The following is a 14,524-nucleotide window of genomic DNA, read 5'->3' on the forward strand; positions in this document are numbered from 1 at the left end:
TGCACCGAGAGTGAGGGGTGGGTGGAATTGAAATAATGACAGTCGAACTTTTCAATAGCTCTCGTGATAAAAATAAATACTTTTATTGGGCTGGCTAAAAGTAAGATACAAATGATTTGAAGCTGATAAGAAAGCCTGTTGAATGAATGAATGAATGAACCCATCCATTGTGAGGGTTGGACTTTGACACTTTCCTGTGGTGGGGGAGAAATAATACTGACTTTGAAGGTGTGAGAAGGGGTTGTGGTCACCAAGGCCTGGTGCTGCGACGTTCGTGCAGGTTTCGAATGAACCTGGCGTTGAACATGTCCCCACCCACTGACCAGGACTGGGCTGGTGGGGCCTGGGACTGTGGAGGAACTGTGCACGTGGGCTTCTCTCTAGACCCATCCTGTGACATGACCTGATCCGCACTGGCAGACCTGGTAAGTGGGGAGATGGAGAGTGGGTTACAGGGCACTAAAGTGGGAATTAAGATTGAAGACTCTTCAAAGTCTTAGATGCCAAGTTTTAATGTAGAGGACACATGATGATATGAGGTGGAACCATTCGTGCTATACCCAAATTTAAAACCCCTCAGAGAATGCCAAAGGAAGTACCAGAGCTGACCCTATGGGGAAAGAGGCTTGCAGAATGTTAGGTAGAAGGATTTATGGGAGGAGCTGGTGTCCAGTTCATAGAGCAAGATTTAGGAGGAGGAGGAGGAAGTGGCTGAGACTGATGTTAGGAAAGAAGTCAAGGTGGTGGGAGGCTGTTAAGGAAGGGGTTTAGACCTCACCTATTCTCTGTTTCCTGTTCCCCCTGCTTCGAATCTTGGTTGCCTATGGAAATACCAGGCATGTTCATGGGAAGGCTGGAGGAGACAGTGAATGTGGCCTATTTGATTTGAGGGGAAGGAGGAGTGAATACTTACCTGCACTGGGAGATGAGGAATTCAACCCCCCATGGCGGCTGTAGCAGCACCTTTGGGCCACCAGCCCTGGGGGAGTCCCCCTGTAGAAGAAATGGGAGATGATGGGGAAGAGGCTACAGGATGAAAGATGGGTGAGTATGGAGGAATCAGAGGAGAGGAACAGGGCAGGAACAGAGAGAAGGGGACAAGGAGCTCATTATATACCCGAAGATTTTCTGGAGCAGTCCTGATTTGTTGCTTTATTCTTTCTGGATGAGGTAAGGTGTTCAATGTATGGCTAAATGTGACCCAAATCTTAAGAACAGAGTCATATATAGGCAAAAAAGAATTTGTAGGACCAGGTACCCTGATATTTGGCTCAGAAAACATGGTTACCTCAAGTATAAGATACCTCAGACCAGAGGGATATAGGGAGTTACAAGGCTGAATTTAGGAGGAAAAGGAAAGTAGCCTCAGGAACAGGGTGCCAGACTGTGTTGGACTCTCAGTGGAGGTAGGGGAGAGAGATCCAAGGGTGAAGTGGGACACACATCAGGAAATCACATACTGGGAAGAGGAATCCAGAGATGTTGGTCAGTCTTGACAACTGACCTCAGAAAGGGGCTGGCCTGGGGTAAAGGGTAGAAGTCACTAGGGAGAACTAGAGGTTCTTGGAGGGAATGGGGAGTAGGTAGAGAAGCCTAGACAGAGGGATACAGCAACTACATAAGAGGAGACCCAAGACTCCACAGAAGAACCAGCAATGAAGATGGGGATGGCCAGAAACCAGATCCTGGAAGGGGAGCTCTGAGGCTCCTTGGTAAAAGATCTGCAGACCTCAGAAGTGAAGAAAATGAGATGGATATTAGTCCTGAGATCCCAGGAAAATACAGGGTAATGCATAAATGAGGCTGACACCTTAAGGTGGTTTTTTTGTGTGTAGTTCTTTTTTTTTCCCCATTGAAAATGTCAATTTAGAAAACACAAAAGAATTCACACTTTATTCAGACAACACTAAGTGGAAGAATATGGAGGAGTGAGTTGGGGGTGGGGGGAGATCCGGCTCCCAAGGGTTTGAGGGAATACAGTAGGGTACCTGATCTACCATACGGTCAGAGGGTAGGAAGGGGGAACATCTAGCTACACCCTGGGCATGGAGCAGGGAAGGAGGTTCTTGCTACAGAGGAAAGAAGAGAGAAAGGCCAGATTCGGAAGCATGGTCTCCCATCTCAAGACAGTCTCAAGACACAAATATATTAGCATCTAACTTCCAGGGAAGGACGGGTGTGAGAAGGGATTCTAGGATCTAATAGATCCTTGACTCATTTTCTGAAAAATGGCTAAGAGTGGTCCTGGGGTTTTTGCTGGGATCTACTGCCAAAAAACAAAGTGCCTCGGAGACTCTGGATCTGGAGGAAGTGGTGGTGTCAGCCAGTCTCCTTTAGAGATCCCAAAGAAGCATCGATTTGGGGTTCCCTGACACACAAAACAAGTGGAAATTAAGAGTCTGGCAACGTTGAGTGGATCCCTTTGGGGAGCTGGTAAGTCCCTGTCCTACGTAACTGGACTGCTCTGAAGCAGAGCTCACTCGTTGCTGGCATTAGCAGGCTCAAACGGCAAATGTGGCAGGCAGCACAAAGCAGCATTCGAGCCACCAGCAGACACTGTAGGGGAAACATGGGGTTTATTTCATGGATGAGACTCCTTAAAAGGTTGCCCTCGCAGAGGAAGCCCTTGGACCTTCCATGGTATTCTAGAGTGACAGCAAGCAAGAATGCTTCTCTAGAAAATTAGTATGAGCCACCCAACCAAGGGGGCTGGCAACGGATCAGGCTGTCTGTGGGGAGAGTATTCAGAGCCCAAGTTAAGTGAGGAGGGGTGATTTTGTGGTAAGAAAAGCTACAAAGTGTTAGGCCATTTGGGACCCTGACAACCCAGTTGTCCAAAAAAGGGGGAAGAGGGAATCCTATGAGCTCTGTTAGTTTCCACTGGGTCCTAAAGAATGCAATAGAAGAAGGGATCTGAGGTTCTCAGGAAGGGGGGTCTCGTAGAGAGGGGAGAGGTGGCAGTCAGTATCGACTCTCATCAGAGCGGGGAAGGGAGCTGTGGAAGGATGTTATGGATGGGAGGAAGGGAGAGGGAAAATGGGGGAGAGAGAAAAACAGAGAAGTCAGAGGTGAGAAGAAAGCCAGGGAAAGAAAGAAAGGAGATGCCCACTCCCTGCTGCTGAGATGGGCTCTTGGTTCACAAGGCACTAACAAACTGTCAGAGACACTTCCCCTAGCAAATGTTAAGCCAAGACTTCCCCAGTCTTAGAAGGCACATCCCCCACCCAGTGGATCGCTGTGTTCTTCCTGTCCTTCCACTCTAATCTCACATTAAAACTAGGGTCCCTAGGCTCCATATAAAGTTTTGTTCTGCTCCTTCACTGTAATTTCTTTCCAGATCACATCCATGAATATTTTTCTTGAAAGGGTTCAGGACTCCTCCATCCACTATCTTGCTGTTGCCATCCACATCTCTGATGGATTCAAATTGCCATTTGCCATTTCTAACATCCTCTCTGACACACCTGAGGCTCCCTAACCCTCCACCCCATTACCTGGTGCGGCGACGTTGGGCTGAGCTGCCCCCAGGGTCAGCAGCCAGCAGAAGGCGGGCAGTGGGGTGTGGGGGGCAGAGGCGAAGGGAACGCAGCAGCTCCTGCTCTGGCACGAAGGGGCGGAGGGGACCCCGTTCTGGTGAGTTTCCCAGGCTGCTGGAGCGAGGGGGTGGGTGAGCTGGAGGGGTGGCACGACGAGGGGCTCTATTTAGGGGCCAAGGAGGCTCCACAGCTACTTTCAGAACTGGGGAGAGAGAATGAAGAGCAAGACAGAGAAGAAGAAGATGGAGAAGGAAGGAAGAGATAGAGTCATGACAGCAAAGATTGGGGTAGCAAAAAGAGAAATCAGCCTTTGGAGAGAAGGAATCCTTGCCCTGCATCCCCCCAAGCATTCTCCTCCTTTGAGTTAAGGTCCCCACACCCATTCACCCTACCCCAGCCCTTCTTACATTCTCGATCACTAGAGGAGTATGGCTTGATGTCTCCCTCTGCTCTCTTGGGTGGCAGCTTCCTTGGTGGAGCTAGTGGGGGAGGGGACGCAGGCAAGGCAAGCATTAGGAGACATACTTTGCACCCCTCCTCCCAGCCGCTACCCCCACGACCCCAAACCTCTGCTCACTGACACCACAGTTCCTGCCATGGTCGAAGCAGCGCCATGGCAATGCCAGCACACCAAAAGGGGCCGTGGGGGGAATGCTGGAGCACTTTTGAGGAGAGTCAGAAGGAGCAGGCCAAACACAGAGTTATGGGAGAGAGATCCAAGGGGAGACTCTGGGGCCTGGGAAGGCAAGGAGGGCAGCCAGGGGTGTGAGGTCTTACTGTCAGTGCGTGCTGTCAGGCCCCCCTGGGGTTCTGGGGCAGTGCAAGGGTCCCAGCCGGGCCAACGAGGACCCCGGGTTCCTCAAGATGAGATGGACAAAGCCCTTGGTTAAGCAGGAATTGCTCTGGAGAGGTTAGGGGAGGCTGTGGTGGGGCAGAACCTCTCCTTCCTCTGCAAAGATGGGAAGAGACTGAAGTTTGATTAGGTTAAAAAAAAAAAGGGTGAGGAGAAAATGTGGACATCTGAAAAAGGGCTGCTAGAATAAATGGGAGGCCGGCATACCCCCCTGTCCCCACTTCTCCACTTGCTCGCCCTCTTTCCCTCGCCAGAGTTTCTCCCTCCCCGGCGCACCTGCTTCACCCACAGTGCCCGCCGCCCCCCGCCCCTGCAGGTCTGCAGGTCGGCGGGAGCTGGCCGGGAGAGGCCTGGAAACCAAGCGAGTTGTGGACGCAAAGGGCCTCTCCAAGCCTGACATGGTGATGCCAGTAACTGGAACAGACTGTTCTTTGGGTGGTGGCCAATGACCCCCTTTCCTACCACAGGGAAAGCTGAAGCTAGCCCAAAAGCCAGCTCAGGAGGGGCTCTGTGCCACTCCACCTCTGTGAGGTGACTGCAGTGAGGAAGAGGAAGAGTAGGGCTCAGACTCGGGGGGAGGAGTGTGTGTGAGTGTGTGTGTGTGAGAGGGTGTGGGATGGGGAACCTGAGCAGCATTTTAGTGCTTTCTAGGTTTGGTTTCCCCAAATCAAGTTCATCATTTTGTTGGAAGTTTTATAAATTCCGAGTGTTATCTTCTAAAACTAATATTTAAACTTTGGGCCATTCATGTCACTATGCTATGACATGCAAATGGAAGGGCTGTCTGTACTTGCCTGTCCCTCACGGTTGACAGAAAACTCGGGAATTAAAAAGGAACGTGACTCTGGCCTATCTTGATGGAACTGAACTATCAAGAGGCTCTGTGGACCTCGGCTGTCAGACAGGCCCTAACGAGCGTGGCGTGCTTACTGAAAGTCTTGCCAAGTATAAAATCCCCCGAGCTCCCATGAGGGCAAAGGCAAACAAGTACTACTGCTGGAGACTTGTGCTGCCTTAGAATTTTCCAGAATTCACTGGTAGCCCTGCACTCCTGGGGCCTCTAGAGCAACCAGTCAGCAGGGCAGTGCAGCAGGAATGCAGCTCCAGCCCGTCCGGGTGACTTTACCAGCGGGCGCGGGCTCGGCCGCAGCAGCACCGGAATGTCGAGTTGCCCTCAGAGAGGGAGCAGGGGGCCCTGTGAGGAAGGAAGCGGTCGTGCCCCTCAGTGAGGGGGCCAGTGGGACCAAAAGTCCACCTCTTTCCTTCCCCTCACTTCAATTGCACAATCAGTGCAAGGTAAAAAAACTTACGATGTTGATGGGCAAAGAAGCCTTCAAAGATCACAAAGTTGTTCACCTAGAAGATGAAACAAAATACAATCCTGCATCACTTAATGACGGGGATATGTTCTCAGAAATGTGGTGTTAGGCCATTGTGGGAACATCCTAGAGTGTACTCCCAGAAACCTAGATGGGCTAGCTTACTACACACCTAGGCTATATGGTTTTAGCCTATTGCTCCTGGGCTACAAGCCTGTACAGCACGTTACTACACTGAATACTGTAGGCAGCTGTAACACAAAGACAAATATTTATATATCTAAACATAGAAAAAGTATGGTAAAAATATGGTATTATAACTGGATGAACAAAATGCAGTATACCCATAAAATGGAATATTATTCAGCCATAAAAGGGAATGAAGTACTGATATATACCACAACATGGATGAACCCTAAAGGCATATGCTAAGTGAAAGAAGCCAGGAACAACAAAAGACCACATGTTGTATGATTTCACATATATGAACTATCTAAAATAAGCAAATTCAGCCAGGCGCGGTGACTCAGCCTGTAATCCTAGCACTCTGGGAGGCCAAGGCGAAAGGATTACTTGAGCTCAGGAGTTTGAGATCAGCCTGAGCAAGACCGAGACCCCGTCTCTACTAAAAATAGAAAACTTAACCAGGCATTGTGGCTTGCACCTGTAGTCCCAGCTGCTCAGGAGCCTGAGGCAGGAGGACGCTTGAACCCAGGACTTTGAGGTTGCTGTGAGCTACAATGATAATGACGCCACTGCATCAGAGCAAGACTCTGTCTCAAAAAATTAAGGAAGAAGGGGAACATGTATAACTGCTTAATGAGTAAGAGGGGATTTTTCAGTTGATAGAAATGTTCTGGTATTAGATAGTGGAAACACTGTGAATATACTAAAAACCAGTGTAGTTAAAATGGTTAAAATGGTGAATTTTTTTTTTTGTTTTTTTTTTGTTTTTTTTTTTTTGAGACAGAGTCTCGCTTTGTTGTCCAGGCTAGAGTGAGTGCCGTGGCGTCAGCCTAGCTCACAGCAACCTCAAACTCCTGGGCTCAAGGGATCCTCCTGCCTCAGCCTCCCAAGTAGCTGGGACTACAGGCATGCGCCACCATGCCCGGCTAATTTTTTGTATATATTAGTTGGCCAATTAATTTCTTTCTATTTATAGTAGAGACGGGGTCTCGCTCTTGCTCAGGCTGGTTTCGAACTCCTGACCTCGAGCAATCCGCCCGCCTCGGCCTCCCAGAGAGCTAGGATTACAGGCGTGAGCCACCGCGCCCGGCCTAAAATGGTGAATTTTATCTCAAAAAATAAAAACAAAAAACCCAGACCCTGCTTTTAAAGTCTCCTAGGACTCAGGCTAATGGAGTCACGGTAAACAAAATGTCAGAAAAAGATGAGACATCCAAAATGTTCAAAACAAAACATTAACAAAGCTAACAGTTTAAGTATACAAATACTGAGAAAAATTAATTCAGCAGGGTTCAAATGGGTGGGGCTAGTCAAGGGGAAACGTGATGGAGGCCAGGATACTGCTTTGATAACTAGTAACTATTATTAATTTTAGAGTTAATTTATGATCATATTCAATTTGGCCTTCATAATATTTACTTATTTATGAGACAGGGTCTTGCTCTGTTGCCCAGGCTGGGGTGCAGTGGCACAGTCATAGCTCACTGCAGCCTTGAATTCCTGGGTTCAAGCGATCCTCCTGCCTCAGCCTCCCGAGTAGCTGGGACTACAGGCATGCGCCGCCATGCCTGCCTAATTTTTTCTATATATATTAGTTGGCCAATTAATTTCTTTCTATTTATAGTGGAGATGGGGTCTCGCTCTTGCTCAGGCTGGTTTCAAACTCTTGACCTTGAGCAATCGGCCCGCCTTGGCCTCCCAGAGTGCTAGGATTACAGGCGTAAGACACCGCACCCGGCCTAATTTTTAAATTTTTTGTAGAGACAGGATCTTGCTATGTTGCCCAGACTGGTCTTGAACTCCTGGCCTCAAGTGATCCTCCTGTCTTGGCCTTGAAAGTGCTGGGATTACAGATATGAGCCATGGTGCTCCAGACTTGATTCTTGCTGTGGTGTTTCTGCCAGGAATACAATGTAGGCCATGGGTTCAAATCCAGACTCCACCACTTATTAGCTACATGAACTTGGTCAAGTCAATGGTTTTCATAAGCCCAAAATAGGGTTAAGAGTAGTACCTACCTCAAAGAGATGTACAAAGATCCACTGAGATGATGCATATATACCACACAGAGTTCAAGAAACGTCAAAGAGTTGACAAAACCACACAGAGCTCATGAAACATTATTTGTTATTATTTACACCCTACACTTCTCTGGTCTTACATGTTAACTGGGTAATGTGTTTGATGTTAAATACCGTGAGTCTTCTACTGCTCTCTGCTACTTCTTTTTTTTTTTTGAGACAGAGTCTCGCTTTGCTGCCCAGGCTAGAGTGAGTGCCGTGGCGTCAGCCTAGCTCACAGCAACCTCAAACTCCCGGGCTCAAGCAATCCTACTGCCTCAGCCTCCCCAGTAGCTGGGACTACAGGCATGCACCACCATGCCCGGCTAATTTTTTCTATATATATTAGTTGGCCAATTAATTTCTTTCTATTTACAGTAGAGATGGGGTCTTGCTCTTGCTCAGGCTGGTTTCGAACTCCTGACCTCGAGCAATCCTCCCGCCTCGGCCTCCCAGAGTGCTAGGATTACAGGTGTGAGCCACCGCGCCTGGCCTTCTGCTACTTCTTAATGGAAAAATGTACTGTGGGAGGAAGACCCAGCCTATCTCTTGCCTTGACCTTACTGTAACGTCTACCGACCCGCCCTCATCCTCCCTAAGCAAGCACGTGCCCAGCGCCCCAGCCACACCGCACTGCTCACAGTGCCCTGAAAGGCGGTTTACCACCCCCCTGCCTTTGCTTATACTGGTTCATCTATGTGAAATATGCTTTAGCCCACTCCATTTTGTCCACCTGACAAACACTTGCCTTTTAAGATTAAACATAGGTTGAGCCTTTCTTTCCCAATCCCAGCCCAAGGTAGCACTCACCACCGTGGCCTTAGGCTTCCTCTGTAATCACCTACCAAATTGTGTTTCAACAGATTAACCATTCAAGCTCCTATGCAAGGCTAACTTGTCAACAAAATCTCAACCCAGCCTGCCCACTCAATGACATTGCTTCAGCAATTGCCCCCACTTTCTCTGACATCAAATTCTCCCTCTCCTGAATCATTCTTATGTTGTTAGTTCTTCTGTATGAAAAGAATCAACTGGCCGGGCGAGGTGGCGGGCGGACTGCTCGAAGTCAGGAGTATGAAACCAGCCTGAACAAGAGCGAGACCCCGTCTCTACTATAAAGAGAAAGAAATTAATTGGCCAACTAATACATAGAGAAAAAAAAAAATTAGCCGGGCATGGTGGCACATGCCTGTAGTCCCAGCTACTCGGGAGGCTGAGGCAGAAGGATCGCTTGAGCCCAGGAGCTTGAGGTTGCTGTGAGCTAGGCTGACGCCACAGCACTCACTCTAGCCTGGGCAACAAAGCAAGACTCTCTTTCAAAAAAAAAAAAAAGAATCAACTCTCTCTTGATCTACTTCTCCCTCTAGCTTTTGCTCTATTTCTTTTCCCCTTAAAGCAACCTTTAAAACAGTGGCTTATTCTTGCTGTTTCCAGTTCTGAGCTTCTCATTCTCCTAGCCCACTCCATCCAGGCATCCACCCACTGCTGCACTGAAACTGCTGGTCAAGATCACATGTGGCCTAAGGCAGCTAAATCCAATGGTCACTTCCCAAACCTTTTCTTAGCTCACTGATTAGCAGCGTTTGACCCAGTAAACCATTACTTCCTCCTGGAAACACTTTCTTCAGTGGCCTTCCAAGTCACCTTTCAGGTTTTAATTTACGTCACTAGGCACTCCTCGGTGGCATTTACTGGTTCCTCCTGCCTCTCTCACTTCTCCCCCCACCCCCGCTCCCTCGATGGACCAGCAGGCAAGAACTCCCTCATTTCTTAAAGAGGGCCCAAAGGCTCAAGTCCTTGAGACACTTCTCTATCTATACTCTTCCTTTGGTGATCTCATCCTGCCTGGTTGCTTTAAATACCACATGTGTGCTAAAAACTCTCCACAACAAACCTCCTCGCCGATCTCCAGGGACGGGCCCAACTACCTCCTCAACCTGGACATACCACAGACATCTCCAATGAACATACTTAAAATGTATTCCTAATATTTCCCTGAAAGCTGATCTACCACAATGTCAGCTAATGCAACTTCATCCTTCCAGCTGCTCAGGGTTTGGAGTCATTCTAAACTCTTTTTCTCCACATGCCATCTACCAGGACATCTTATTTGCTTTACTTTCAAAATGTTTAAAATCTGGCCACGCCTTACCATCTCTACTGCTACCACTTTGGTCTCAGCTGCCACCACTTTTCATCAGGAGTATCACTTCCTAACTAGCCTACTTGCTTCTACACTTGCTCCCCTACTGCCTGTTCTCAATACAGCAGCCAAACTGAGCTTATTAGAAAAAAACAGGATCATAGCCAAAGTGATCTTGTTCTTCACTTAGAGTAAAAGCCAAAGTCTCTGCAGCAGCCTAGAAGGCCCCAAATGTCCTTCTTTCCCCATTACTTTCTCTGATCTCATCTTCCATACTGTCCCCTCACTCATGATACCCTAGTCCCATCAGCCAATTCGCTCTTGTAGGGACACTCCTACCTCACGGCCTTTGCATTAGCCATTCTCTGCATCTAGGATGCTGTTCTTCCAGATATTATTAATACCTGGCTCTTATTCTCACTTCCTGTTGATTATTGCTCAAATGACACCTTCTCAGTGAGGCCTTCCCTGATTATCTCATTTCAACCTGCAATCTCACACTCTCCCATCCCCACCTTGGCACTCCCAAGTCCTTTTTACCTGGTCGCATTTTTCCAGAGCATTTTTAAATTTGAGATAGACTCTTTGGATAATGACATGCCCTGTTTAGTAAAGCAAAAAAATAAATATTAATAAAAAGAAAAAAACGAAAAAGAGACAGACTCTTGCTCTGTTGCCTGGGCTTGAGTGCTCTGGCGTCAGCCTAGCTCACAGCAACCTCAAATTCCTGGGCTCAAGCGATCCTCCTGCCTCAGCCTCCCAAGTAGTTGGGACTACAGGCATGCACCACCATGCCCGGCTAATTTCTCTCTCTCTCTCTATATATATATATATTTTTTTTTAGACAGAGTCTTGCTTTGTTGCCCAGGCTAGAGTGAGTGCCATGTCATCAGCCTAGCTCACAACAACCTCAAATTCCTGGGCTCAAGCAATCCTTCTGCCTCAGCCTCCTGAGTAGCTGGGACTACAGGTATGCGCCACCATGCCCAGCTGGTTTTTTCTATAGTTGGCCAATTAATTTCTTTCTCTCTCTCTCTCTTTTTTTTTTTTTTTCCTGAGACAAAGTCTCGCTTTGTTGCCCAGGCTAGAGTGAGTGCCGTGGCGTCAGCCTAGCTCACAGCAACCTCAAACTCCTGGGCTCAAGCAATCCCACTGCCTCAGCCTTCCAAGTAGCTGGGACTACAGGCATGCGCCACCATGCCTGGCTAATTTTTTTTCTATATATATTAGTTGGCCAATTGATTTCTTTCTATTTATAGTAGAGACGGGGTCTCGCTCTTGCTCAGGCCGGTTTCGAACTCCTGACCTCGAGCAATCTGCCCTCCTCGGCCTCCCAGAGTGCTAGGATTATAGGCATGAGCCACCACACCCGGTTTCTATATATTTTTAGTTGTCCAGCTAATTTCTTTCTACTTTTTTTTTTTTTTTTTGAGACAGAGTCTCGCTTTTGTTACCCAGGCTAGAGTGAGTGCCGTGGCGTCAGCCTAGCTCACAGCAACCTCAAACTCCTGGGCTCAGGCAATCCTCCTGCCTCAGCCTCCCGAGAAGCTGGGACTACAGGCATGCGCCACCATGCCCGGCTAATTTTTTCTATATATATATTAGTTGGCCAATTAATTTCTTTCTATTTATAGTAGAGACGGGGTCTCACTCAGGCTCAGGCTGGTTTCGAAGTCCTGACCTCGAGCAATCCGCCCGCCTCAGCCTCCCAGAGTGCTAGGATTACAGGCGTGAGCCACGGCGCCCGGCCTCTTTCTATTTTTTTAGTAGAGACAGTGTCTCACTCTTGCTCAGGCTGGTCTCAAACTCCTGAGCCTCCCAGAGTGCTAGGATTACAGGCGTGAGCCACCGTGCCCAGCCTAGACCATTTATTATTAACCATAGTACATACTTCATTTATTATGTATGTCTGTCTTCCCAGCTAGAATATAAGCTCCACAAAGGCAGGGACTTTTGTTTGTTTTATTGACTAGAGTATTCCTAGTACCCAGAACAGTGCCAAGTGCTCAATAAATATTTGTTGAATGAATGGATAACAAGAGAAACATTTTACTACACTTATTTATAAACAAGACAACTTTGCCCATATTAAACCAAAGCTCCCTAAGGCCAGGGAATGTATATTATTCTGGACCCTTAGGAAATATTGACTGACTAAATGAGTAAGGCCTTGAAAACAAGGAGGTGAAAAATGAGCTAGCTGTGTTTGGGTTGAAAATAGGGTATAGAAGACAACTTATGCTAAAGAATCGGAATAGATGAGAGAGAAATGATTGTAGGATGAAAGATAGTACCATGAGAGAAAGAGCTTAGTTGCATAAAATGAAACCTGTGTGATGAAGAATAAGGAACTTTTTGAAGGTGCCATTTCTTTGCCCCAGATAAGAAATGAATTCAGGCCAGGCGCGGTGGCTCATGCCTGTAATCCTAGCACTCTGGGATGCCGAGGCAGGCGGATTGGTCAGGAGTTCAAAACCAGCCTGAGCAAGAGCGAGACCCCGTCTCTACTATAAATAGAAAGAAATTAATTGGCCAACTAATATATATAGAAAAAATTAGCCAGGCATAGCGGCGCATGCCTGTAGTCCCAGCTACTCCGGAGGCTGAGGCAGAAGGATTGCCTGAGCCCAGGAGTTTGAGGTTGCTGTGAGCTAGGCTGACGCCACGGCAGTCACTATAGCCTGGGCAACAAAGCGAGACTCTGTCTCAAAAAAAAAAAAAAAAGAAATGAATTCAATAGGAATGTGCAACAGAAATCTACCCTTTGGAACCTCTAACCTGCGGGACTGTGGTCTCCAGATTGTAGTGCTTATTCAGGAATTTCAGCAGCTTCTGTGATGGTCGGTCAATGGCCAGTTGGTGTGGTTCCACTCGCTCCTTCTGCAGGGAACAGGAGACTCAGGGTAGGAGGAGGTATGGGGAGAGCATGACAATAGGAACCTGGGCTTCTGAAGGGCTCAGAGAAAAGGAGCCTTTGGGCCCTCTTTTGGGTGGACCAGTGAAGAGACAAGTGATACCTGCAACATATACTGGAAGAGTTCTCGCCCATGGCCATGGCGTTGCACAGTCTCATGGATGTAAAAGTCCAGGATGCAAAGTGGTTCAACTTCATTATGAGCCTCACGATCATCCTAAGAGGTAAACAATAAGTATCTTTTAGGACCCAGGTATCTTTGCTGCTCCCTAACCTCTAGCACTTTGGTTCTCAAGAACCAAGGCATACGAACTCCCAGCTTCCAGTAACACTCACCAGTACAAAGAGCTTCTTGTATCCAACTTTGAGGAAACCAATAATGGCTCCTTTTCCAGCCCTGTAAGATGGGGAAAATAAAGGACAGGCTAGTGGCAGGTATCTGGTAGAGGCAGAGTCAAAGATGCAAGAATGGCTGAGGGAGAAAGGAATTAAGTATGGGATGGAAGAGCATTTGGCACTCACGGTCGGGCTGAAGTGTCTTTCAGCACATAAATAACATGGCGGTTACTCTGCATCCTCGATGCACTGGTGATGGGAGCAGAAAGATGCTGAGCCTGCCAGGAAGATGAAGACAGACTCTGCATATCCCTCCAAAGAACCCAGGCCTCCCTTATTGACCATCCCCACAGAGGTCCCCTGCTTTACTTCATCTAAAGACTCCCCAATACCTTGGCAGAAGCCTTGCCCAGTTCATCTACAATGGTCATAATTTGCTGCTGCAGATCAACACTTTAGAAAGAGAGGAGAGAAAGAGTCAGATATTCACTGAATTAGAGCGTCCTAAGCAGTCACTCCTGGGAACCCCGGCCACACCTCCAACCCAGGTTCAACTCTGCCTTTGCCTGGGAGTCTTCCCACCCCACCCCTCTGGAACCCAAACTTCAGTCACACCTTTCAAGGTGGTATACTCCCTCCTGCCTTCAGGTTATTGTGGGGAAGCAGGAAGGCTGGGTCAACCACATCCTTTGACTGGGACATTTTGGGCTAAGGGGTGAAAGCGCAGACCCAAGCACTGATCAACCCCACTAGGTCTAGGATCAGAGGTCACCAAAAGGGTGAGCCAGAACATCAAAAGGAACGGGTCAATAGTCAGTGAGAGAAGGGGGCGTGGTTCCTGGACCAGGTTTGGAGAGGCACCAGGAGAAAAGGGCCATAGGTCAGGTTTGAGGTGTCACCGAGCCGACGTTGTGGTTCCGGGTCGGCGGGCCGGGGGCCGCAGGTGCTGGTCGAGCACTGTGATCCGCTCCGGGAGCAGCGCGTCCACATCGAACGGGAACTCCATGGCCCATTGTGCGCGGCCGGACCCACCCCACACGACGTCACTTCCGCCCCTCCCCTCGCCCTCCGGAGTCTATTTCCAGCAGCCCCGCCCACAGACCCTGCCCCTAGCGTCCTGGCAGCCCGTCCTGCCTAAGGACTCCCTCTTCTCACCAAATCATCTGTCCCCCCAGCA

The 14,524-nt window shown here is 48.4% G+C and overlaps 1 protein-coding gene across 7 annotated transcripts; it reads right to left on the reverse strand.

The window, feature by feature from the left end:
• Positions 1-63: 63 nt before the first annotated feature.
• ATAT1 (alpha tubulin acetyltransferase 1) lies at positions 64-14,395 on the reverse strand. 7 transcript variants are annotated; one of them, XM_012736334.2, is made up of 13 exons: positions 14,247-14,395; positions 13,740-13,800; positions 13,534-13,625; positions 13,348-13,408; positions 13,115-13,228; positions 12,876-12,977; positions 5,700-5,745; positions 5,516-5,584; positions 3,944-4,015; positions 3,495-3,738; positions 914-993; positions 779-821; positions 64-422 (listed from the first exon to the last, which is right to left on the reverse strand). In XM_012736334.2, the coding sequence occupies exons 1-13, from the start codon at positions 14,351-14,353 to the stop codon at positions 248-250; spliced, it is 1,266 nt and encodes a 421-aa protein (XP_012591788.1). In that variant the 5' UTR covers positions 14,354-14,395; the 3' UTR covers positions 64-247. The 7 variants fall into 7 exon arrangements, with proteins under 7 accessions (XP_012591788.1, XP_075859665.1, XP_075859666.1 ...); XM_076003550.1 differs by having other exon boundaries at positions 67-422; positions 914-1,026; XM_076003551.1 differs by lacking the exon at positions 5,516-5,584 and having other exon boundaries at positions 67-422; positions 914-1,026.
• Between the last annotated feature and the right edge of the window lie 129 nt (positions 14,396-14,524).

This window comes from Microcebus murinus, chromosome 5 (genome assembly GCF_040939455.1).
Source record: "Microcebus murinus isolate Inina chromosome 5, M.murinus_Inina_mat1.0, whole genome shotgun sequence".
Taxonomy (NCBI): domain Eukaryota; kingdom Metazoa; phylum Chordata; class Mammalia; order Primates; family Cheirogaleidae; genus Microcebus; species Microcebus murinus.

Coding starts and splice junctions, on each gene's coding strand:
- ATAT1 (XM_076003550.1), bottom strand. CDS start 14,353: ATGGAGTTCCCGTTCGATGTGGACGCGCTGCTCCCGGAGCGGATCACA. Junction 13,626..13,739: donor TGGGCAAGGCTTCTGCCAAG/GTATTGGGGAGT, acceptor TCTTCCTGGCAG/GCTCAGCATCTTTCTGCTCC. Junction 13,229..13,347: donor ACAAGAAGCTCTTTGTACTG/GTGAGTGTTACT, acceptor TTTACCTCTTAG/GATGATCGTGAGGCTCATAA.